Raw genomic sequence first — 24,972 nt, forward strand, 5'->3', positions numbered from 1 at the left:
GCCTCATACGTCCGTAGTGTCACGTATTAACGTCAGAGTTCTCAGCTAATGACAAAAATATGTCCGGGTGCTGCAAACTTCTATGTGAGAGACATTTTATCAACAAATTGGTATAATGTAAAAAGTCAAAATATCTGTATAGAGGTAAGAAATAACCTCTCCAATGTTACTGTTCGCTCATTGTGTCGAAGAAAACCGTGTCGGTGAGTTAGCATTTAGCTAGGTTATGGTACAGCGTTTTATTGACGCATTGATATTATTTTTTAATATGACCAGAAATATGTTCTGTTCAGAGAAAATACGTGCTTTGACTAAGTAATTTGGTTAGCTGCTTAGCTATTAGGTTAGCTAAAGTGCTAAGTTAATGCAGCTACCTCTACCATGACTAGATTAGCCAAAAAACTGTACTTGAGTAATAGCATTACTCCGATATATTGTAAAAAGAAGTTATACTGCGTTTTCTAAAGTCTCCGCTTTGTTCGGAGTTTTTATAGATAATTGTTTTTAGTGATGTTAAACTGAGGTATTGTGTTAAAACGCATAAAAATGTATTCGTTTTCCCAGATATCCGGCTATGTGTGGACAAGGTCTGGAGCAGAGATGCAATGTCAGCCTTGTGGTCATTATTTTATGGTGTTGAAAAGGTAGGAAAATATTTATAATATTGGTTAATACGGATTATTAGCCTTAACAGCAATATTAATACTAGATATTGCTATCATTCCAAACTTTCATATTGGTGGACCTTTAAAGTAAATTCTTAAAATATATAATTACATTTTGTTTAATCTACAGTCTTAGCGTGAGGCTCAGGAAGAGCGGCAGATGTCAGCCGACAGGTGACCCATCAGCTCTCCAGTTCAGGAAACGTCAAAGAAGCTCATAAACCGGCGACCCACCAGAACCAACACGGTAAAAAGCTCCAAATCTTTCGCAGTCTTGACGTTTCCTCCTCTTCGAAGGTGCGTCAAAGTTCCCCCCATTTTAGTCATATTTCCTTTTCTGACTTTTTTAGAACAACTGATGACTAAATCTTTATGATCAGCCCTGGTGAAGTATAAAATTGGCTCAGTCAACCTCTACCTTTCTGAGTTTTGAGACACATTTCAGGATGAACTGATGTGGAACAGTGACTCCATGACTGCTGCTGAACAAGTAACTGACTTAACATAAACCTTTATCTAGCTAGAATGAGTCACAGCAGCTTGTCAGTCAGACTCACTGACTGATGTGGATGAATCACTAAATAAAACCTAAAAGTGGATTTTTTTTTAACACTGAAGTTTAATGTTTGAAAACTTATCAAATATTAAATGCTTTTTAAGGTTTTTGATGAATTTGATCTTGAGGGGTCGATGTGACACCTCACTATTTCCAGTTCTGCCAGATGAGTTGAAAGAGAAGCTTCAAGGATTTTTGTCAGCAGAAAGAGAGGGAAGAGGTTCAAACCACCGCTCCTATCAATCATAATGGGCAAGGGTTGTATCCCCTACTCCAACATCTTTCTGCCTGACTGACTAAACATTCAACCAGACAGATTTAAAGAGGAAGCAAATGAGCTGGATTAGCAGTGCTTGCCAGCAACTGGTGGTGAATTCAGGACATGTTAAATTAAGTTGTTAGCAACAAACAGCAACAGTCTTCAATTAGAGACCTCAAGAGCCGTTGTAAGACTGACTGCTACTGGAGAACAACATTTGATTAAATAAAGTATGTTTGAATCGAGCTCAATTTCTATTTATTCTTTGTCTTTAATTTAATTTCTTATAACTCTTGGATTATTTACGTCTTCTTTGGTTCTCTCTCAACCTGTCCACCACCAGCCTCAGGTCTTTTTTTCTTACATCTGTTTGAAAGTTTGGGGGGATTTTTTAGTGTTAAGCTGCTAATTTTATATTCCAGTCGTTCAAACTCAACTGATGTGAGTCATTCTGGGTTATTTCTAAAACAATCGCACAATTATTCACAACAAACCACAGAGTCTGACTCACTGATGAGGTGCACTCTTTGCAGCGCAAATGAACCAAAATGGAACTTAGAGTTTGATTTATCTGTAGTATAAACTGTTTTTTGGCTTTATTTTATACCCATAATTCTTTATTTAATTGTTTTAATTAGGTACATTGAAGTGTGTTATTTCATTTAATTGTTTTTTTTATATTTTTTACTCGTTTTTTCCAGATGGGTCACTTGTTTTGGGTTAAAAGATCCAAAAATTAAAGATGATGTTACATCGCCATCTACTGGACAAACATGAAATTGCAGTAGAACTTAATTTAAATGACACTCTTTACCCCAAACGTTTTTTCATTAAGCCAAATAAAAGATAGTTTTTTCTCCTTTCACTGAAACCCGTTAAATCAGTCCATCTGTAGTTATAAAACGCCATATTTAAATTTATGCCAATTTTTTCTCTTCCCATTTTGTTGATTTATTTGAACTTCAGCAAATCGTCTCTTCATCATGTGTAGATGAGTTAATGCATTGATTTGAGTGAGAGATGTGGGGATTTTTTCTTTAGACAACACTGTTGGATTCCAGGATGTTTAATTTTTACTCTCAAACTTGTTGGGTTTTTTTTGCGAGTCATGCTGCACAATTTGGAGGTGTGTGTTCCACCAACCCCTACTCCATTGAATTTATGGTCTGACATTTTATGATTTCCTGAATTTATTGGACTTTAGGACACTTCTGTAGGAAGAAAATTAATTCAGTTAAGTAAATTTGAGTAACTTTTTTGAGAAAATATACTTTTAGACAAATTTTTACTACGGCATACTTTTTACTTTTACTTGAAAAAGTAAAAGTAAATGGCTACTTTTGAGTAAAATTACTGGATTTTCTACTCGCAGAATACCAAACAAACATGCTTTAATTACGAATTTGCCACACACAGACACACACCTGCAGTTTTCTTTAAAGTTTCATTAGTTTTGTGAGAAAATTTATTTTGAAAGAATTTCTTTTATTTGATTTTATTCTTTTGTTTCACACACACGAGTTTTTGTCATTTTGGTTCTTTATATTTTGGTAAAATCTGAATATGTAATTTTGATAATTTGATCAGTTACTGAATACTTTTTACCAAATGCTTTTTAGTCTTACTTAAATAATTTCTTGGGCGGCTACTTTTTACTTTTTACTTTTATTTGAGTAAAAATATGTTGAAGTAGTTCTTCTCTAGAGTAAATTTTCAGGGTACTAAACTCACCTTTGATGAATCTGGAATTAAGTTTTGCTAAATACTTTGTTACAGAATTCTCCCACTTCAAAAATATCAAATATTAATTGGAGAAAACAATGTTTTTGCAGGTTTTGCATGTTTCTTTTCAGCTAAAAAAGCACAATAAGTGATATACTTGCGCTGACGTACAGCATAATGGAGGTAAATTAGTGTTACAGGAAGGTGACTGGCTGTTTTATGGCTGCGTCAGACGAGGGAACACCTTTTACCTTCTCTTGTTTAAAGCTCAAAGTCCACCTGACAGACACAGGCGGTCCACAGACAGGCACCACAAACCGATTTTTTAAAAATAGCTAAAGGAAGTAACTCTACCGGCTAGAACCTCACAAGAAGAGTTCTGACATTGGGTATATTGGTAGAAACTTTGATTCTGGAGCTGAATTCGCCCTCACACATGGATGGTACCTGAAGACGAGCGGGTTGGATAAATTTCGCCGCTGTCCGACTGACTGGCAGCCATTTTGGAGACGAACCAGGTGTGTTGAGCAAACATGTTGAGATGGTTTCTGTTTAAACAAGATGGTTTTATCCTCCTTATGGTGAATCATTACAGCTGAAACAAAGATCACAGTGATTCTTTTAGTTTTAACAAATAATTACATCAGTAACTAAATGTCATGAATATTCATAGGTTTGAAGTTGGAGGACAATGCAAAGAAAATTAACTATTCTTCTGTTCAAACAAAACAGAAAATTAAACGTAACCTCATAAACTGTTGAACACTCCTCTAAACTTCCAGAGTTCAAATTACCAGTTCGTCAACCTGAGTATTACTTTTAATATATTTTAAACTTTTGAATCAACAGCTTCCTTTACAGTTTGTTACAACTTTCCCATTGGCAGCAAACAGCTTGATCAGACCATGGAGAACATTAATGTGGCTCATAAAAGTTACATTACATCAAAATTAGATGTTAAAGGTTATGACACTGAGATGCAACCGAAATGTTTAAGAGCTTGAGTCCAAGTCAAAACGAGAATTGGTTTATGCTGAGAGACTTAAATGTTACGACTAATTCATGAAAATAACTATTAAGGAAACAAACACACTTCTGAAATCAATCTTAAAGACAATCATCTGGGCATCTTTTACCTTTGACAATATTGTAGTAAAAATGTCTTTATAGTTTTAAAGTATATTTAAATTAATTTTTTTTAAAATACTTGAAGTTAAGATTACTGTGACCTACAATAAGAACTAACAGGATTCAGCAAAGCAAATTTGATGCTCACGATTGCTAGTGTTGATATTTACCGATAAGCTGTTTTTTATTTGTCTTTATGGGAATTAATCTGTTCTCTGTTTAAAACTGAGAAATAATCTAGAGACCCAAGAAATGTAACAGATATCTAACAAATTACTTAATAACATGTTAAAAGGGCACTGCTAACAAACAAGCTAACTGTGCTAGCATCACAATCATTTAGCATGTCTGCATAATTAAGCTTTTTTTTTTATTACATACAAACCTGATTTATTAAACTGCTTCTTATTCATTGCATCACAAAAAGTCATAAAATTTAAGTTTAAAGTTTGAATAAGTTCTAAAACAGATTTTTCATAACTTGTGTTAAATTATGTTCATTTGGGTCTTAAATTTGGCAGTTTTATAAATAACTTCATCCACTGTCACATGGAAAACCCCAATCACAATAGCTAACACAGATAAATGAATTCAACCTAAACAGCAATAATAAACCAGCAGGAAACAAACTAAAAAGAAAACCAAACACAAAGACTTGTGGATCAGGAGGGAAAATCTGATAAGAGCCAAATTTGAGCATCACACCGAACTGTTTATTTTGAATTATGAAGAAAAGATATTGGGGGAAATCAAACAGTTGATTTAGTCTTTGTTATAATTATTCTTCACCAATCATTGTTTTAAAATGCTAATGATCAGGTTTGGCTTTCAGCACTGCAACCATGATGATAGGAAAGCCTTACCTGACTATGGCCACTTCAAGATTTTATTAATTTTAACTAAAACAACCCCAACGCAGCTCTAAAGCTTCCATCAGTTGTTTTGGGTTTATTTTCAAGAGTTGATGCTTAAAGTCCATTTATTTGTTCTTGGTATAATACCATTTCTTTGCCAGCTTTCTTAAGGACAAGACTAGACCCACATCAACATTCTTGCTCCTCTGCAGCCTCTCTGGAGTTCAGTACAACAGTTTGTTAATTTCTGTCAGTCAAAAGAAAATCCCAAATCCTATCCATCAGAAAGTCTTTAGTTCTCTGGACATTGGATCGATTTTGACAAGTCTTTTGGAGAGGTGAATGTATGTTTGTTATTCTTGTTAGCCAAAAGTATTACATAATGCCTTTGGCCAACACGTTTACACTTTGGCTCATATTGTTATGGCAACAGAGGTTGCAGACCTAAACTAGACAAACCATTATTCATCTACAACATAGATTAAAATTCTATATGAATATATAAGTGAAAGGGCTGTCATTGGGTGATTGTTGTAAACCAAGATAAGGTATACCATTTATGAGATAAACCTTCTTTACATTCAACAAAAGGCTTTGACCTTGAACTTTGCATCAATTTCTAACTGTGATGGATCATCCCAACACACAGTGAGGGACTCCTGATGGAAAAAGCAAATCTAGCCCCAATATTTACCTGCTTAATGCATTGTAATATTCTCAATCTTGTGGTCAGCAGTAGCTGCAGGTGGAGATCCTCCTGACTCCTCCAGGTTCCAGCACAGCACCGCGCCATGCATGGCAGCATGGAGCCTGGAGCCAGTGGGCCACCGCTCCAGGTTCTTGGAGAGAACGAAGCTCTGCAGCAATTCTTCAGTGGTGAGACGTTCCACAAATCTTCACAGCATACCTGAAAGTATCAGTCAACTGCAAAACAAGGTTTTAAAGAACTTCAAGGATGTCCCAGTTATCGCTAAACATGAGAATCCAAGATTGGTTCAAGAGGCGTTCCATAATTTTCAAGCATTTTCCAGACAGATGTGTTTTTGATTTTCATGGACAAGCAGGTCCTCTTGAAGTTTGGTTGGAAAAGTTCATCCTGAAGAGATCACAAATGGTTTGAACCTACTTATGTTGGCAACAAGGAAAGTCCAGGGCTATTTATTTATAAGAATGTTCTGGTATTTCGATAAGTTGGTGTTTCTTTGAGGAGGCGTCCAGGAAGAGTGACGGCCAGTTCTCAATTTGTACTGAAGGTTTATTGAAGGCAGATCTCAAGTAATTCTTCATCTTCTTCAGTCTAAAGTAAGGTTGAAGGACACTGATGTCAAACTCTAGTTGAGGACCAGTGCCTTAGTGTCAACACACCTGAATCCTATAATTAGGTCAGTTGCTTTGGATTTGAGACGCTTGTTCCCGAGGACTGGATTTTGGCATCTTTGTTCTTGGAGAAAGAGAGTATCTCCATTGTATCAAGATGTTCTGACATCTATGACGAGAAGTGTTTGACATGTGCTTGAAGAATTTAGACTGTTATTTGAAAAGTTTTCAGGCACTAATAAGATTTGTAAGTTGAGGTGAACCATCTAAGTGTTTTTTTAGGGAATACTAATAGACTTCTTTAGTTGTGGCACGTGTGAGGTATTTCTACCTTTGAGGTAGCCAGAACTATCTTTGGAGAACTCCAGTGTGTCATGATTTAGTTGCCCTTGTGAAGGTTTTGAGGCTTTTGAGGTGTAACTAAACAAACTGCACTGAATATGGTTCAAATTGCAAGCAGACTTTAGTCTGCCAATGACCTTTAAGTGAGGTTGGTCCAAACATCTCAAAGATGTAACATATCATTAAGTGCCAAAGAGAGAGGTGGTTTAGAAGAGGTTTGAGAGATGTGTAGGTGACTCTTAATGTTCGGTTGGTAATCTTATAGGAAGATCAGGTCTTCCTACTTTTTACGCTCTTAAAATTATGCTAACAAAGTTTAGGAAATCTTCAGGAAGCTTGTGTTAGTCTTTGTAAAGGTGATGTGATGTCAAAGAGTGTGTGGGGCTGGTTTTAAGATTTTAAATTAGTTTGGAGAGACTTTGACTCTGGAAGGGATTCCTCTGAACGTTGCAGGATAGTACCTCTCCTGGACTGGTTTTAGCAATCATTGGAAGGTTTTAAACTCTTGTTAAGTCTGGCAAAAGAAGTTAGACTGAATATGCTTCAGATCGCTGGATGCTGCAGATGTTGGTCACCAAAAGAAAGCTGTGGCCACCATCTTCATTGTGTTGTTCTGGTTCTGTAGGTTGGGTTAACAGACTCTTGGGAGGTAAACAGGTAGGTCAAAATGTGATTTTGTAGAAGTTAAAATAGTGGAGGTCAGATCATATCCAGCTCAGGTTTTGTGGGTATTCCAGAAGATTTAACAGATTATTTATTATTATTGGCCCAAGTGTTCATATCAGTGAATCCCTAATTGATCTTATTGAGAAGAATGATGAAAAAAATCTAATTATGTCACAGTAATTACCAACTGTGATCATAGTCATGTATTTTAGTTTCCTTTCACTCTGTGTGAGTCCTGATCCACCATATTGCTCACTTTTCAGGTCAGGACGTCAGTAGCGTGTTGGACAGCTCGGTTGCTGTCGACACCAGCATCCTGGAGCAATACCTCAGCAACGACATGGACCCCAGCAACTTGTAAGTCTCAGAAAAAGATCATTTAATCGTTTAAAGAAATGCTCAATTCTCATTCAGGCACCAATAAAACACTTAAATAAGACTATAGATTACAAAATAGTTTAATTATTGTGTTCATTGAGTTATTTGGTAACCAAAAATACCCAGAAATCCTTGCAGCCATGTTCTTGGTTAGTTTTTACTTGGTGACAATCAGTACAATGAGAATTAGTTATAATGTAGGAAACTTTCTGCTCCAGTGTCGTATCTGAGCTCATACTCTGTTATGTAACATCCATAATTTAACACTGACCCAGTTGGTTGTCAGATAAGTGAAGATTGCTGACGGAGACGGTCCGACGATCCCTGATACCCGGTTGTTTTTGTTTTATTTTCCAGCATGCTCCCTGACTCTCCTCCTGACTCGGAGGCCTGTTCTCCTCCACAGATACCAGGTAGATTTCAGCACACTGCAAAAATCTGTAGCAATTTTTGGTCTAATTTCAAGTGTGGATGTCTTAGTATGCTTGAAATAAGACAAAACTAACTTTTAAGTAACTTTTCAGCAAGATATAGGAGCTTGTTCTAAGTAAATAATTTCTTAATATTGATTAAAAAAAAAGATATTTTCACTTTTTCAATATCAATATTAAGGAATTATTTACTTAAAACAAGTGTCTATATCTTGCTGTAAAGTTACTTTTAAGTTAGTATTGACTTATTTCAAATGTACTAAGACGTCTGCACTAGAAACTGAACCAGAAATGTTTTGTAAGGTTTTGTGTTTTTGTACTGATCCAGTCGGCGTTTTGAATGAGGCAGACTGGATCAAATTATCAACTGGAGTATAAAAACTCCAAATACATTTAATTTGTAGAAAGAACAACGCATTCAGATTTGTAATTAATCCAAAACTGCATAAAAACACATAAAGTTTGCATTTAAGATAAAAGAAATTGTAAATAAGTAAATGTCCATTAATCAAGTCAAAATCTCCCTTTAAGCACCTTTTTCTATCCAGTTATTATTCACTGAATGGAAACAATAATCAACAGATTAATTTATTAATTTTAGGTAAGAAAATGTTTATTTTCTTATTTTAAGTTTATCGTTTATTTCTGTATGTTTTATTAAATAAACTTAAGTGGTTAAATGAAAACAATTTTTTTTACCTGATTAATTGATTAATCATCAGAGTAATTGTTAGAATAGTATAAAAATACACAGATATACAATAATCTACATGTTATAAAGGCTTCTGTTGTTTTTATATGTTAATGCATGTTGTGTTTTCTCCTGTTCCCAGATCTCGGATATGAACGGTCCTGTTGGTCCATCCGTCCAGAGGCGTTTCAACCAGCAACGTACTGTCACTTTAAGAATCGAGGCTCCACCCCCCTCGACTCTGACCGACTCAGTCAACCCACTTCCTGTCGGCTAAAAGATGGCGGCGGCGGCGGCACACCACACTCTGACTTTCTGACCCACAACCAGCTCTGTGGTTTGGGCCTCACAGACTCTTCTGTAAAGTTTAGGACTCCACCTGATCCGCATGTTCTACCCGTTCATCAGGACACCAACCACCCACCTGAACACTACTTGAATGCAGGAAGCATTTTGCAAGGTTACACTCCACCCACACCTCCTTCCCCACCTTTACCTCCAACCAGTACCTACATTTCCACCATGACTGACCAAGGTCTGGTCCAAAACCTCCCTGTGTCGTCTTCACACTGTGTGCTGGGTTCAGTCTCCACATCGCATACCTGGTAGGCAAACTTTTGGTTTTTAAATATGGCTGTGTGTGGATTTGTGGGGGAATACTCAAGATCCCCTTTAAAACCGTTTGATTGGCTGGTGTTCTCGCTGTATGTGCTGTACAATGGCTGCTGGAAAAGACAAGAGTTTGCTTGAATATGGATCCCAAAAGTTCTGCTTTATTCTAACAGAATTTTGAAAGTCTGCTTCTTTTTAACAAGGATTTGTTATGCAAAATTCACATTTATGCTTCAATTTGGGTCTCGGCTGCTTCTAAAAACACATAATTGTGTATCTGCTTGCAGCCATTTTCACGTGTGAGTGTAAACGTTGAGTTAAGCAGCAGCTCATTTTGATTTAGAGTGACAAGACGCCCAAAACCAGCTCATCCTGAAAGAACTGAGCAGACTAAAATCTCATTATCTAAGAATGACTTTGTGCAAATCATTGCAACATTTCACACTCTGCTTTTTTAAAATCTTGTTTGATTTGAGTGTCTCTATGAAAGCATTCAGTCGAGTTGAAAGTGCATCAGCCCACTGTTTTATGATGGTATTCTAGGTCCAAAAATGCCGCAGTGTTGTAAAATTTTGTCATTAGATGAGACTAAGATGAGTTACAGTGACTCGATACTGATGAGAGGGTGAATGTTTCACCAACAGGAACGCAAAACCCTCAGATGAAAACTGGATTAAAACAAGTTATAATCCTGGATGGTTCAGTTTGGGCGACTTTTGATGAACTTGATGACATTCAGTGGATAAAACTTTACTATTTTATGATTATAGTTCAAACCAAGACGTGTAATTGGTTTGATCTTTTACATAATTTATTACTTCTTATCAGATTGTTGATCTGTTGTCTCTTTTTATTGATAGATTTTTACTATGACTCTACAGCGCTTTAATAAAACTTAGGTAGTAAATGTAAAGGTAAAACTAAACTGGCCTGTATTTTACATTTAAACAGGGCATTATTGTGAGTGTAAATCTTTACCAAATTGTATTTAATTTTTCATCAGTTTCCAGGACAGTAAAAAGAGACGGAGATCTGAGTCTGAGGAATCATTTGCAGCAGTTGATGCTGCCAGTTGTGAAAGGGATGGGACTCATAACGCTGGCACTGGAAATACTTTAATTGGACCGGGTCAGAGTTCCTCCCAGTTGCTCAGATGGGAACACTACAGGCGGCAACACTGGAGCACTTTATGCAACACCAGCCACCAAACACTGTGAGTAAAAATCCCTCTCAACCAGAGGGGCATGAAGTTAAAAATTACAGCTAATTATTTAGCTAAAAACTAAATACTTAGTTAGAAAGTTAAATATTTAGCTACAAAATAAATATTTTAGTAGCAAGCTAAAGGCTGGGAGCAAAATTAGGGTTGTTATTTAAATATTTAGCTAGGTTAGAGCTAACTAAATATTTAGTTTCTGATATGTGTAGCTTGCTAACTAAGTATTTAGTCTGGCGCTAAATATTTAGTTGATAAGCTAAATATTAAGCTAGTTCAGAGCTAAATAATTAGTGTGGGGGTTAGTTAGCGTGCTCACTAACTATTTAAGGAGCTAAATACTTAGCTTGCAAACTAAATATGTAGGTTGGAGTTAAATATTTAGTTTAGCAACTAAACATTTAGCTTTAAGCTATAAATATTAAGTTTGAAGCTACATAGTTAGTTTGCTAACTTAATACAGAAGTTGGAGCTAAATATTTAGTTAGCTAAATTTTCAGCTTAGAGCTAAATAGTTTGCCTGCTCACTTAGTATTTATAGAGTTTGTAAACTACTATTTAGTTGGAACTAAATGTTTACATATAGCTCAACTATATACAGCTAACTAAACTTTGTGTTTAGTTGGCTTTCTTACTAAACACAGTTTGAAACTTACATTTATAAATGAATGAAAAACATTATGACTTATGAAAAATGAACACCCATTTTTTTCTCTCATTGTAGTCCAAGTAATCCAAGTTATTACTGTTAAATTTTGGTTGAGTAACTTAACTTTACAAATGGCAGCCCATAATGTTGTTGCACCAAATCAACAGATAATGTGTTATTTTGTGTTTTAGGGCGCCTCCTGAGTACCATATCGAAACGGATAAAGGCTTTAACTATTCTCCAGGTGATGAAGCCTTTGTGTGCCAGAAGAAGAACCACTTCCAGGTCACAGTTCACATTGGTGTGGCTGCAGAGCCGCATTATGTCAGAACACCCAGCGGTCTGCAGAAAATCGACCACTTCCTGATTAAAGTGTTTGGGATTAAGGTTCACAGCATCTTTTTATTTTCAAGAAATGACACTATCTCCTTCCAGTACTTAGAAATACAAATCAAAACTGTATTTTTTGTAGCTTGAAACACCCAGCCATGAGGTGACGATAGAGCAGTCTCAACCTGACCGCAGCAAGAAGCCCTTCCACCCCGTCAGGTTTGGATTAAAACTACATTAATCTTCGTAATCAGCCAATCTGAAGAGTAAATGTTTACTTTTCACATTCACAGCTACACATTTTGGAGTCTTTAACCTGAGAAAAGTTTGTCCTTCTTCTCACTTTCTGCTATGAAATCTGAGTTGTGACTCATCTAGAGTAATCATAACAGTTATGCTAATTATAACTAGCATAGCAGCTAGCTGTTTTGGAAGCCAAAGCGTCAAAACTAGCCGGATTAGTTTTACTGCTTAAAAATATATATTTAATGTTATAAAATATTTATTTTAATAAAAATAGTAAATTATAAAAACCCATTTTCAAATTTTAGCTTCACTTGAGCTAAAATTTTATAGCAGCTAGCAAGCTAACCAAACTAGCAATAGCTTGATGAGTGTAGAGCTTGTTTTTATATACATCTCTCTCTGTATTGACTTTTTGAATACAATTTCTGTAGGATTAAAAGCAGAAAACCTCAAAAAGTTAAGTGTTAAAACATGTCTCTGTCATCATCCAGGGTGAGTTTACCTGGTGGAAAAATTACCACAATAACTCTTGGTCGACTGCACTTTAGCGAGACAACGGCCAACAACATGAGGAAGAAAGGCAAACCTAACCCTGACCAGAGGTATGACAGCAGGCACACGCAGGAAACAATGAGCTGCAGTGGAAATAAATGCTAACTGTGTGAATGTGTGCAGGTACTTTCAGATGGTCGTTGGCCTTTATGCTGCCGTCAAAGACGAGACTTTTCTTCTGACTGGCCTGGTGTCAGAGAAGATCATTGTTAGGGTAAAACCACTTCCTGTATACCAATATTTAAGTAACCAATCCTGCAAGTAGGGCTGGGAGAAACGGATTAAAAATAAAATCTCTGTTTTTCATACCAGCTCAAATTTCCAATGTTATTAGTTTTTTTTTCTTGCTTTGTTTCTAAACAGTAATTGCAAATGAGAAAATTTTTCAGGAAGTAGCTTTTATTTTAATTATCCCTCCTGTAAGTTGTACATAAGTGTCGAGGTCACGCTATAAGAAGTTCTGTTGAATTACAAGAATATAGTCATAGCATTAGCAGAATAAAGATGCAATTTTACCAGAAAAATCTCTAAAAATTATAAGAAAAACTTAGTTTTAATGAAAAATTAAGATATTACAACTTTATTATGGTAATATTATGACTTTATTCTTATAATAAAAAATAAAAAATGGCAGTTTGGTCCTAATATTCCTTCATAGAGTTTACCTGAACTCAAAGTGTAAAAGGGACAGAAGCTGCAAAACAAGATGGCCGCCCTGGGCGTGCTCTCTGAACTATGGAAGCCCAAAGAGCACAACGGTGTGAAAAAATCCAGATTTTCCTACAATTAAATCCTCAAAAACCAAAAGTTCTGTTAATGAATTATCACCCAGCCTCACCTGTGACTGTTGAATTAATCTGATGTTGTCCAAACCCTCAAGGCGTCCAATCCAGGCCAGTTTGAGACGGACAGCGACACCTTGTGGCAGCGTGGGTCAGCGCCGGACGCCGCGGTCTGTCACGGTCGGGTCGGTATCAACACCGACTCCCCAGATGAAGCCTTGGTGGTGTGTGGAAATGCTAAAGTAATGGGTGCCATCATGCAACCGTCTGACAACCGAGCCAAGCAGAACGTACAGGAGGTAGGACAGAACCAGCCGGGGTTCTTCGGTTCCCACAGAGTTTCTGTGAGTTCAGTGAAATAATTTTGTCTTTTAGGTCGATTCTGAGCAACTGCTTAAGAGAATCAATCAGATGAGGATAGTTGAATTTGACTACAGGCCAGAGTTTGCCTCCAACATGGGAATAGATCACACCCATCAGACAGGTGATGGTATTCACAGCTAGAAATGGTACGCTGTGGCTTCTAGAGGGTTAAATGTTTCATATTTATTAACATCATGTGACATTTCAGGAGTGATCGCTCAGGAGGTGCAGGAGCTGCTTCCGTCGGCGGTCATGGACGTCGGTGACGTCGTCTGCTCAGATGGAGAAGTGATACAAAATTTCCTCATGGTTGATAAGGTGTCTTTACATTTATCATCTGTATTCAAATGTCCAATTATTAAAGGGGACCTATTATGTAAAATTCAATTTTTGCCCATTTTCACACTTCCATTTGGATCTCCAAGAACAGTTCAGCCATTTTTTTTTTTGCAATGTGTGTTTGATTTTTGGTGTCTGAAAATTAGCCGTTCAAAAGCCTCCTAATTTTTAAGCCACATTGCGCCGTTACCTAGCAACCCAACCTGAGTTCCAGCATGTTTGGTCAGCTGTTTTTACTGCTGTGTGTGCTGTACAATGGCTGCTGGAAGATAAAAGTGTTTAGTTGTTACTTACCAACCACAAACCACTTGCTACATTCTTGTTGGTTGTGCAGGAGGCTCCACTTCTGCTTTTCAAAGATGTGCAGTTGTATAATTGCACATCTGTTTGCAGCTGTTTCACGTGTGATCATAAATGTTGAGTTCGGGGTGTGGCCAGCAGCAGCTTATCTGGATCTAAAGAGAAAAAATGCCCTAAAACAGCTCATTGCAAAATGACCAAAATCTAATTATATAACAATGATTTTGTGCCAAAAAATGTAATAAACATGTTTTGTATAGCCAAGAGAGCTAGCCTAAGAAGCATAATATGTCATCTTTAACGGCTAATGATAAAGAAAATTCACAACATGTTGGCAGATCCAGCCTTAACATCACTTTCTTCCCATTACAGGAGCAGATCTTCATGGAGAACGTGGGAGCTGTACAGCAGTTGACGAAGCTTACGGACAACCTGGAAACTCGCATCCAAGAGCTGGAAGTTTGGAACCGCAGACTAGCAAAGCTGAAGAGCCTAACAGGCAGCCTGCGCTCCACCAGGTACTCGTCTTTATCTATCTAATCTTTACATCTGTAGCTGGAGAGGAGAGAGTATCCTAAGGTTGGGGTATAATAACCAGATGAACAAGATTACGGGCAGTTATCAACGGGTTCCAGCTGACAGCTTTGACTGGGCCAAGAAAAGATCATCCTAGATTGGCCTCCACCTTTTAATTTTAAATGACTGAATTTATAACTTAATGATAGAATTCATTTAGGGACTTAAATTAAAAATTATACTTTAGTGAGCGCTGCTAACTAAAAAGTTAGTGGCGCTAACCGTAAAGCGCTAATCTCTAATGGTAGTCCTACAAATGTTGACGTTAAAATTTATGCAATGTAATTTATTCTTTTAACATTAGATTTGAATTTTTTCTATATGTTTGAAAGGTCTGAATTTATAACTTAATGGAGGAAATTATTTAGGGAATCAAATTAAAAATTAAATGCATTGCAGTTAGCGCTGCCAATAACACTAGCCGCTAGTCATAAACAATAGTCTTGCTAACGCTAAAGTGCTATGCTAACATAATTAGCAGAATTTATTGCTATAGCATTACTTTCAACTGTGTTGATACCCACCATGTGTAAATGACATGACGTGTGTTACATCGCCCCCTATTGAGCAAAATGTGTTGTTGTACATCTATCTGTACAACTTGCGCTTCAAGAAGTGTAAAACTACAGGCTGTAGTTCTACAGCAATCAATTTATTTGTCTGTTGTACACTTGCCACTTGCTTAATAAAGTTTTTTTTAAATAAGAGAGAATGTGAGGAGAGGAAACAGAACTGTAACATTGACAGACTTCAAAATAAAAGCATGAATAGAACTTCAATAAAACTTCAACACAGATGTCAAACTTTGTCCAACTGAAAGTTTGCAAAACAGCCAAGTAAGTTAAGTTTGCTAAATGTTTTAAAAGTTAGCAAAACCGCTAAACAAAATGTTAGCTAAGCTATCAGTGCATTAGCTGAAGTGTGTCCACCACTGGAAATGTATTTTCAAGCAACTGTTTTAAAAGTTGTGATTGTAATATGTAGTTTATGGAAAAACATAATAATTTACATTTATATGAATTAACAAATAGAATCATTGATTAAATGCACAATTCGGTGTTATTACAATTTTCACATCTTAACATGTTGGGTTTTGACACTTTTGGCTTTCCATACAATAACACACATACCATTACAGAATAAAACATGGAGATGCTGCTTCCTGATCCAGAGTCAGATTGAACCTGGATATTTGATCTGTCTTCGAACATTTTACATTTTACTGGCGCAAATTAATAAAATCAAAGTCAGAAAAAGCTTTATGTATTTTTTTGGTTCACTTCTGATCAGCTGTGGTTCTAAGTCCGGAGTCAGATTACTTGTAACCGTGCAGCAACGTGGAAAAACTGATTAAACGACTCTATTGCATAACCAAGGCTGCAGAGAAACTGAAGGACGTTGCAGTTCAAGGACAGGTTTTCTGGATTCTCCTGCAGCTTTTCAACCATCTAATTTAGATCTCTATCTAAATTAGACAAAAACATTGATCCTGATCCGCTTTGCTGTGCTTCCTATCTCTAGATGCTGCTATGAACTGTTAGCCTGACTCTGAGTGCTTTAGTCAGGTATTGTAGGTCAAGGACAGTCAGGAGGCAGCAGCAAATTATTTTCACCTTCCTATTTATCCTGACAATTTAGAGGTTTTCTAATCCTATAACATACCATAATCTATATGTCTGGAAGCAGAACCAGCAGTTGCATATCAGTAGATAACCCCATCTATAACTGGAGCTGCAGCAGACGTCACCATTAGTAATTACTAGAATGAACTAACTTCAGAGCTACTTTAACAGCATGGGAAAAACCCAATACTGACTGAAAATGCTACGTCAATTTGACAGGATCATGTTTTTTTCACTGATATTGTATCATGAAAAAATGCTGCTTATGTGTGTTATATCAGTGAAGCATGTTATTTTTTAAAAACAATCTCATAATCAGAGTACATTAGTAATGTTTTAAAGGCATTTTCAATGTTCCCACTGTTCCTGAATGCAACACCTGGGGGTTTTTTAACGGCCTGCCAAAGCTGCCATGATTCCTCAGGGTCAAAGGTTGAAACTGAGGGGGGAAGCATTTTTTCAGTTTCATTTTATAGATTCTTTTTTTTTTCAGTTTACAATCTATTTACTTCTGTTTCAAATGTTTCAAATCTTTTTTATTCAGATTAAAGTTTAAAATTTGATTTTTTCACTAAAAAATTTTTTTCAGTTTCAAATCTTATTTTTTCAAATAAGTTTTTTTTATCCGTTTCCAACCTTAACCTACTTCTGTTTCAATTTTATTCTTTTTATGCATTTATTTTTCAATTTCAAATTTTTTTTTTCAGTTTCAAATCTTATTCTTTTCCATTTTAAATTTCATTAATATAAGTTTCAAATTTGAATTTTTTTCCAGATTTTTTTATTTTTAATTTTTTTTCAGTTTAAGATCTTGGTAAATAACCCCAAACTAAGCTTCCTATTTGCTGTATCACCTTTGTACCTTGTGGCCGTTACTTCGTTTTATTTGTAGCGACCTTTTGCGCGTGACGTCACGCTCTCCAGAACTCCACCCGCTCCATCAAAATTGCTTTTGATTTCATTTTTTTATTTGTTAAATTTTTTTCAGTTTCAGTTTTTTTTTTTTTTTTGCTTAATTATTATTTTTTTTATACTTTGGGCCCAATTTAGCTCCATACAGAACTGACAGAATGATGTCACTTCATGTTTAATGAATCTATTTAGCATTTAATTAATGCATTTCACTTTTTGAAATAAATAATTCACTAAGGTTTTTAACAGTTGCTGGTGTACAGATGGTGAAGTTCTCCTGTGTTCTCCAGCAGTAAAGCTCAGGTCAACATTAGTGGGTCAGTACCACCAACCCCAGAACCGGGTAGAACCGCAACCACTCAGAAAAACGTCTGGAGTCAGAAACTCCCTCACCTTCTTCAGAATAAAATCTTCCTGGCCAGCATCTTTACCTTCCTGATCACTATGGCTATCTGGTGAGGAAAGTTTTCTACTTCCTGCCTTTCTGTTTAAAGTTAAATATAAGTATAAATGATTTTTGTGTTTTTGGGTGCAGCATAATCTCCGTTTCAGTTCTCTACCTGGTAACTCTGAAGGCGGTAGACATTGAGATCCTTCCCAGCAACAGGTAGCCATCAATATTTTTCTTAAAAAAACATTTAGATGATGAATAACTCTTGATAATATTTTTCCTCCTGGTCCATTAAGGACGTTTAAACATACAATTCACATACAGATACCTTTATGTTGTTGTGTGGTTGCCCTGATTTCATTTTGTTTTTATTTTTTTCCTTTAGCACCAGCACCGTATCGCCTGCATCGACAGAAGAATCACCTACAACAGGTACTGTTCTTAAATCAGCCAGCAAATATTCAAAAGTATTTATTGATATCAAACATTTAGATGTAGCAGAAAATCAAAGCTTGTTTCATTTTTACAAGCGACGTTCATGAATATTATTGCTTAGATTTTCTTATTGTTGTTCACACTTACCATTGCAAATATTATTATTATTGCCCATATTTATGTCTGTAAAAAGGTTGTTGTAGTTAAATAATACTAACAAAACTCAAATTGAGGAAACATTTTTGTTAACTGAAATAAATAAAAACTATCACTGAAATACAAGTAAAGTTAGTTTTTCAATGATAATTGAATATATTTTTTGAAAATAGTATCTTCTGCTCAGCACTCATTACCCAGTCAGTAATCATAATACTTTTACCTTTTTGAATTCTGCACCTAAAAATGAACCAAAGTATGAAAAATAAATAAATACTACTACAACTAATAAAAGTAAACATTATTTAACTAATAATGACTAATAAGAACTACCAAACACATTAATTAAAACTAAATGAATTAGTTATTAGTTATTGGAAAAAAAATTAAACTATAGATTTGTTATTTATATCTGGAAATTTCTCTCATGCGCACGATGCTGGAGGTCAAAAGGTTGATTCTTACCATCCAGAATGATCCCGTTAATAAAATAAAACCTGGAGATGATGGGATTATTAATTTAGTGCAGTGCGACAGCAAAGGGAAAAATAACAGAAAAACCATTGAAGAATAAAATACAACCACTTTTTCTTGCTCTCTGTGTCGGCTACGCTACGCGTTGCCAACGGCAACGTCCTGTTTCAGGATTTAACACCAGAAACACTCAAACATTCAGTGGTCCGTTACAGTTTTATGTTTTCAGGCTTGATGTTTATTTTGAGATTATTAATGAGTGATCGCTGTGGCAGATTAGCTACCGCTGCTAGCAGCTAAGCTAACTGCGTTGGTTGATTACCTAATTTAAACACCTGCTCTGCTGATGATCTGTCAGAGTGGGTGTTTCAGTCGCCTTCTCTATTTTTCTAACTGAACTGAAACACATTTAATCCCACAGCAGATCTACATGTTAAGGTTGTCATAGTCAAGCTAGCGTAACTGAACTACTTCCCTCTAACTTGCTGTTTTTTTCTTAATAAAAACTTTCTCCTGACCTTGTTATCGAGCTGTCCTACTGTTGGCAGTTAGTAGCAAACACTTTTTCTTTTATATAACAAGCTTACATTTTAGACTTAGCGTTTTATTTTGACAACTTGACAGCTGATGGGGGCGGGATCTGGCGCGCATGACGTCAAGCTGCTATTTTAATTATTAAATAAATTAAAGAAATCTAGAAAATAAAGTGAATATGCTAACAGGAAGTTGCCCTTCCAGTCTCTAAAACAACGCCTCCTGGTTCCTGGCCTCCTGACGTGAGCTTCTGTGAGCTGCTGTTCTGCGATGAGGTGTTCTGCTGCCCTTCGTCTCCAGTGGGCAGCTCTTTCTCCATCAAGCCGACCTCTGACCCAGCCAGCAACTCAACAAGAACAGGTAACAGCAGCCCAGATGAGTTATTCAGATGAACAGCATCATGAAAGAGCAGAGTCAGGCTGGTGTTTTTGTTCAACAGGAGCAGGAAAAGAAAACATTAATCACCTGAAAGCTACTGGAGACTGTGAGTATTAAATATCACTAATGTAAATATCACTAATATTTAAACATGTTTTCAAAATAAAAGAATATTGCAAAAGTATTCATACCTCATGAACACTCATTTTGCTTTAATGTTTATATTTTATATGATTGATGGACTATTTCCTCTCCATCAGGGCGAAACACAACCATTCATACATTCATTATTAAAGAGAACCACCAGGTGATTGACGGCAAATACTGCATGAGGGATGAATGTGGGTAGGTAGATTAATAAAACATTAAACGATAAATCAACAGTCAATCTTAATTTGCTGCTTTGGACTAGCTGTAGTGACATTTCTGTCTGTTTTGTCTTAACAGGCCTGAGAGATTCGTTTTTAGAGTTCCTATCAGCCAGTTTGTCCCTGTCAACATGAGAGTCACTTTGCTTATGAGGTAAAGACTGATGGACTCAAAACACACAAAATAAAACAAAGTTCTACAGTTTACTTAAATATTTTACAGAAACTCCTTGAAAGAAGTCAACCTTTTCACACTTCAGCTGCCATTAACTTGTCAGCATCAACAGATTCCTAATAATTGCTTCTTAGTTTAAGGTAAAATTAGCTGCTACTAATTTGCTGCCAAAAGATAAAAAAATACCCCTAATAAATCATTTTAAGCCTCGTATCAGATCAGATCTGTGGCCTTTACTGTGGCTGTTTCCTATGAAGTTGAAGTTTATTAAACATTTTGCCCTAATTTGTCCAGAGCAGAAGCCTCTTTTCTGCCTAGCTGACAGCATGCTGGCTTTCTTTGTCTTTCAAGGTAAAATTTACTGTATAATGACAAAATTGTTTCCCTGATATTTAGGCCTATCCAGAATTTTAATTATTAATATAACAATAATTATATTATTATTGGCTAACTAATAACAGTTAGCCAGTTAGCGCCATATTTTGGTTGTTTACCTTTTTTGCTCCCTGGCTAATAGTAAACTAAACTGGTTTGAATAAAATTTTAAATAATAAATTATCCACGCTTGACATCATCAGTTAGCATATCGCTAACTGATTTCTGGTTAACAGTAAACTAAGTTGCTTTCTTTGAAGATTGTCTAATTGTGTAAAATGTTGTTATTTATCATGTTTCAGTTCTGCTGAACTGTTGGTGGTTCATCTGTGTGCTGTAGACGAATCCACTCCTTGTTCTGCGGTAATGAAAGAAGCCGATGACTCTGAACATAGGTACCCATCAAATACACAGGTACATTTTTTTGTTTTTATTGCACTTCTGTATAAATAAGCTTTAATATTACACCAAAAATTGGAAAACATGTGTATAAATGGTTAATAATCATAGAAAAAAAAACCTTTAGAAATTGAATTTATCCTGTCTGGAAGATTTTTATGTATTTGGTCGAGGTTGTTCAGGTTAACAAATAACAGAACATTTGAAAATTCATACTTTGTCAGGTTATTGGAAGTTGTAGACCGAAATGCAAAAGGAGGAGACGTAAGTGGAGATGAAGATTTAATAAAAAAATGATGAGGCTAGTGTGTGAGAACCATGGACCAGGACAGATGAGCTAATTGATAACAGATGTGAATAGTTGGAGCAGGAGTCAGCTGAGGGGAGAGGAGAAGAGAGCCTGGAAATAACTCTGAAGAAACACCAAGACTAGAGAAAACAGGATAAACTAGGAAGAGACAAAGACATAAGAAAAAACCGTAAAATAACTAAGACTGAAAAATTCTTCATGCAGTGAAACAGTGGATAGAGTTGAAAAATAATTCACTTATTTGATTCTTTTGTGTTTCTGCAGGGGGAACATGAGTGGCCTCTTCATGTGGCTCGCCTCCAATACAGCTCGTATCACTTCCGGTCCTCAGTAGCTGTAAGAAACTAATTATTTCTGTTTCAAATCACAAATAGCTAGCTAACTACAAACTTATAAGAAAATCAGAAAATTAAGCATTTTCATTTAATTTAAACAGCAGCTAACAATATTTGACAAATTTTAATTTTATTACAAGCATTAAAATCCCTTGGATAATTTATATAAAAATTAATTTAAACCATTGAAATGTTTTTAACTGTTGCACGTTTCTCCAGGGTCAAGCAAACTGCAGTACTGACCACCACTACGCGGGGGCGCTCTTTACAGATTATTACTTCCACTTCTACAGACGCTGCACAAAGACATAAACATTAGCTTCTTCCTGAAAATTAATTTAAACAAATGATCTCATTTAGCAGATCTCTGCTTGTACTGACAAAAACACCATGAAAACTTTTACTACACTGTTGTAATGTTGTTTGTTTTTTAGAAATTGCAAACGCATTTTATTGTGAAAGGAAGGCAATTCTTCAGATTACGTTACTTCTCACTTTAAATCTGTTTTCGACACTTCTCGCTTTGCTAATCTCAACTCAGAAAAATGAAAACAAAATAAATAAATAAAACTGCTGTTTGTATCTTTTTCCCCAGTGAAGCACTTGAAAGTTTTTCTTTTGTTTATGTGAAGCCTGAATTTGTAGATGAAGAAATCTTTGCTGAGGGGATTAGAAATGAGATTAGAAATGGCTGGTTAGCAGTTTACACTTCTGTTGGGTGCTTAAAGAAACAATTGTCTTAAATCTGTGAAGTATTTAATATATTTCAATTAGTTGTTTCTGTTGTTGTGAGACTAAAGTAGTGCACAAAATGGGGAAAGATATATATTTTTAACAAAAATCTGAAATTACAATGCCAACTTTATAAATTATTAAATACAAACATGGACTTCTGAAACCCAATCCTATTTCATATCCAGACCTGTAAATGTTCACTGACCCAGATTCTGTGGATTATTTTGATGTAAACTTGGGTTTGTGGTGGCGGTTCTGGTCTTACTGGGCCGGTGTCTCGGATGTTTTGTTCTGTTTAAGTTAGATGTTTAGTTTCTGAAACCCTCCTGATTGAAATAATTTGACCTCTGACAGGATCTTACTGACATCTGAGACAAGATTTAGTGTGTTTTCACACATGGTTTGATTGGTGAGAAGTTTGCAACATTTGTTATGTTTCCCCTCCTCGCCTGTGGGGGCGCTGCACTAATAACTACTGAAGGAAGCAACACAAAAATCTTCAAAGAAAACACCAACTTTATTTCCATTACAAAACTTTTACAATATTCTGCTAATGTTAAAAAAACACAATTTTGAAATTGTGTGGACTGGATGAAATGGGATTGAGTCTAAATAATACAAAAATGCTGCGGTTACCTGAAAGAAAGATATAGTGACGTTGTGAGTTATTTATGAATGTAAAAGTGTTTAACTTAATCTTTTCTATGAGCTGAGTGAATCCCAACTGCTTTAATAAAATATTTTTAAATGTTCTTGCATGGTTGTTTTAAGTTTTTTACGTTTTTCATGATGTTTTAGAGTTTGAGAGCTTTTTTTCACCATCCAAACTTCTCACTTTTAACATATTTAATTCACTCTACTGACAGAATTGCAACTAATTTAGACTTTAGAAACCAGAAATTTTTTACAACTAAGAGGAGTGAAGAATAAGCTGGATATAAAAGACAGTTTAACACTTCATTTAATTTTGGATGGTAAGTCAACAACAAAACACTTGTAAAGCTTTAAAACTAGCTGACCAAACTGTTGGAATTGTGTGGGGTTGCTAGGTAACGGGCTGGCTGGCTGGCTGGCTGGGGTTGCTAGGTAACGGAAAGTGTCTACAGATTTATGACCTTACCTTTTGGAAGTTTTTAAAACGGCTCATTTTTCAGAGTTATAGGTCACCTTTAATCAATTTAATATTTTCATAGAAGTTACCGTTTTAGCTGTCAGTAGAGCTTGTTTGGAGTTTTGGTCTTGAAATTTGTTGTTTCAGTATTATAGCTTATTTAAATAATCAGCATAATGTAATTATTGTTATTTTTATATTTCTTTACATTTTTTAGTGTCTACTCAGATTTTTGATAGACTGATTTATTTGTCTCAACAAAAACATGTTTTTATCCAAGATGAGGCCTTAATTTCCTAAACTTTAGTATGCTGCAAGATAAATTTATTAGCGATCCTTTATCAAAATAAGACGCCATCACACTCAGAGGGTAAAATTGTTTCTGGATTTCTGTAAATGTAATATTCATCAGTATGTCCCTTCTTAATGATGTCATCTACCTGAGCTGATTACTCACTAGCAGACTGATGACTAATTCAGGTGGAGGACAAACAGCACAAACACCAAACTGATGAGGTCTCAGAGCGAAACGCCTCGTCTGAAGAGAGGAAGGCCGAGTTACTGGACGGAAACAAGACGTGACCAGAAATGCACTCAGTAAGTACCAGCAATCCTGACTGTTATTAGTGTGAATGCTGTAGGCGTTTCTGTCCTTTTCAAATTGTTTCAAGTTTTTCTTTTCTTTTTTTACATTGCATGAAATATGTTACTGTAACTCAGCATGTTGGTGGCATCCTAGATGCTGGCATTAGTATTTTAGCTAGTTTTGCATTTTTAGCTAATTTTGGTTTTTACCTGGGTTTTTCACACTGTATGCACGATTTCTCACCTTTCTGCAAGTCTTCAGCAGTCGACTTCAAATGTTTTTACCATTTTTACCAAAAGCATTCAGCATTCACACTTGCATTTTAATAGGAAATGCACACTTTCTAATTTAATATTCAGTTCATTATGATTAATATTTGTTGTCATAATATTGCTGTTTAAAATGACCAATTAAAATATGGGGGATGTTTGGATTGATGACTGATATTTATGATTTAATTTAACATTTCACACATACGGATATTAGTTTCTAAGGACTAAATGCTGATTTCTAATTATTTCAGATTAAATTAATGTTTGCACAAACATTAATTTAACTGCGGTGTCCAAAAGTTTTGGCATCAAAATTGGCCAATTTAAACTACAAGCTTTTTAAAAAATAATAATAATCATCATTTTACCTGCTGAACAATAAACATAATTTTTATGAAATATGTATATGAATAAAACATAAAAAGGGCTT

At 35.6% G+C, this 24,972-nt stretch overlaps 1 protein-coding gene across 6 annotated transcripts; it reads left to right on the forward strand.

Annotated features, from left to right (window-relative positions):
* Positions 1-23,325, forward strand: LOC122826521 (myelin regulatory factor-like protein). Of its 6 annotated transcripts, none has more exons than XM_044108496.1 (26): positions 1-84; positions 565-644; positions 796-912; positions 5,921-6,060; positions 7,773-7,866; positions 8,245-8,300; positions 9,152-9,614; positions 10,625-10,834; positions 11,678-11,873; positions 11,959-12,035; positions 12,554-12,664; positions 12,738-12,828; positions 13,495-13,695; positions 13,772-13,880; positions 13,968-14,077; positions 14,771-14,916; positions 17,799-17,963; positions 18,044-18,115; positions 18,285-18,331; positions 19,703-19,858; positions 19,938-19,982; positions 20,137-20,221; positions 20,324-20,398; positions 21,097-21,208; positions 21,768-21,839; positions 22,058-23,325. In XM_044108496.1, the coding sequence occupies exons 4-26, from the start codon at positions 5,976-5,978 to the stop codon at positions 22,148-22,150; spliced, it is 2,871 nt and encodes a 956-aa protein (XP_043964431.1). In that variant the 5' UTR covers positions 1-84; positions 565-644; positions 796-912; positions 5,921-5,975; the 3' UTR covers positions 22,151-23,325. The 6 variants fall into 6 exon arrangements, with proteins under 6 accessions (XP_043964431.1, XP_043964433.1, XP_043964428.1 ...); XM_044108498.1 differs by having other exon boundaries at positions 38-203; positions 17,802-17,963; XM_044108493.1 differs by having other exon boundaries at positions 39-203.
* The last annotated feature ends 1,647 nt before the right edge of the window (positions 23,326-24,972 follow it).

The sequence above is a fragment of the Gambusia affinis genome, linkage group LG23 (assembly GCF_019740435.1).
Source record: "Gambusia affinis linkage group LG23, SWU_Gaff_1.0, whole genome shotgun sequence".
NCBI lineage: Eukaryota > Metazoa > Chordata > Actinopteri > Cyprinodontiformes > Poeciliidae > Gambusia > Gambusia affinis.

Bases quoted from the DNA above. Each gene is read 5' to 3' on its own strand.
- LOC122826521 (XM_044108496.1), top strand. From the start codon at position 5,976: ATGCATGGCAGCATGGAGCCTGGAGCCAGTGGGCCACCGCTCCAGGTT. The intron at 9,615-10,624 runs GTAGGCAAACTT...ATTTTTCATCAG, and splicing joins GTCTCCACATCGCATACCTG to TTTCCAGGACAGTAAAAAGA. The intron at 21,840-22,057 runs GTAAGAAACTAA...ACGTTTCTCCAG, and splicing joins ACTTCCGGTCCTCAGTAGCT to GGTCAAGCAAACTGCAGTAC.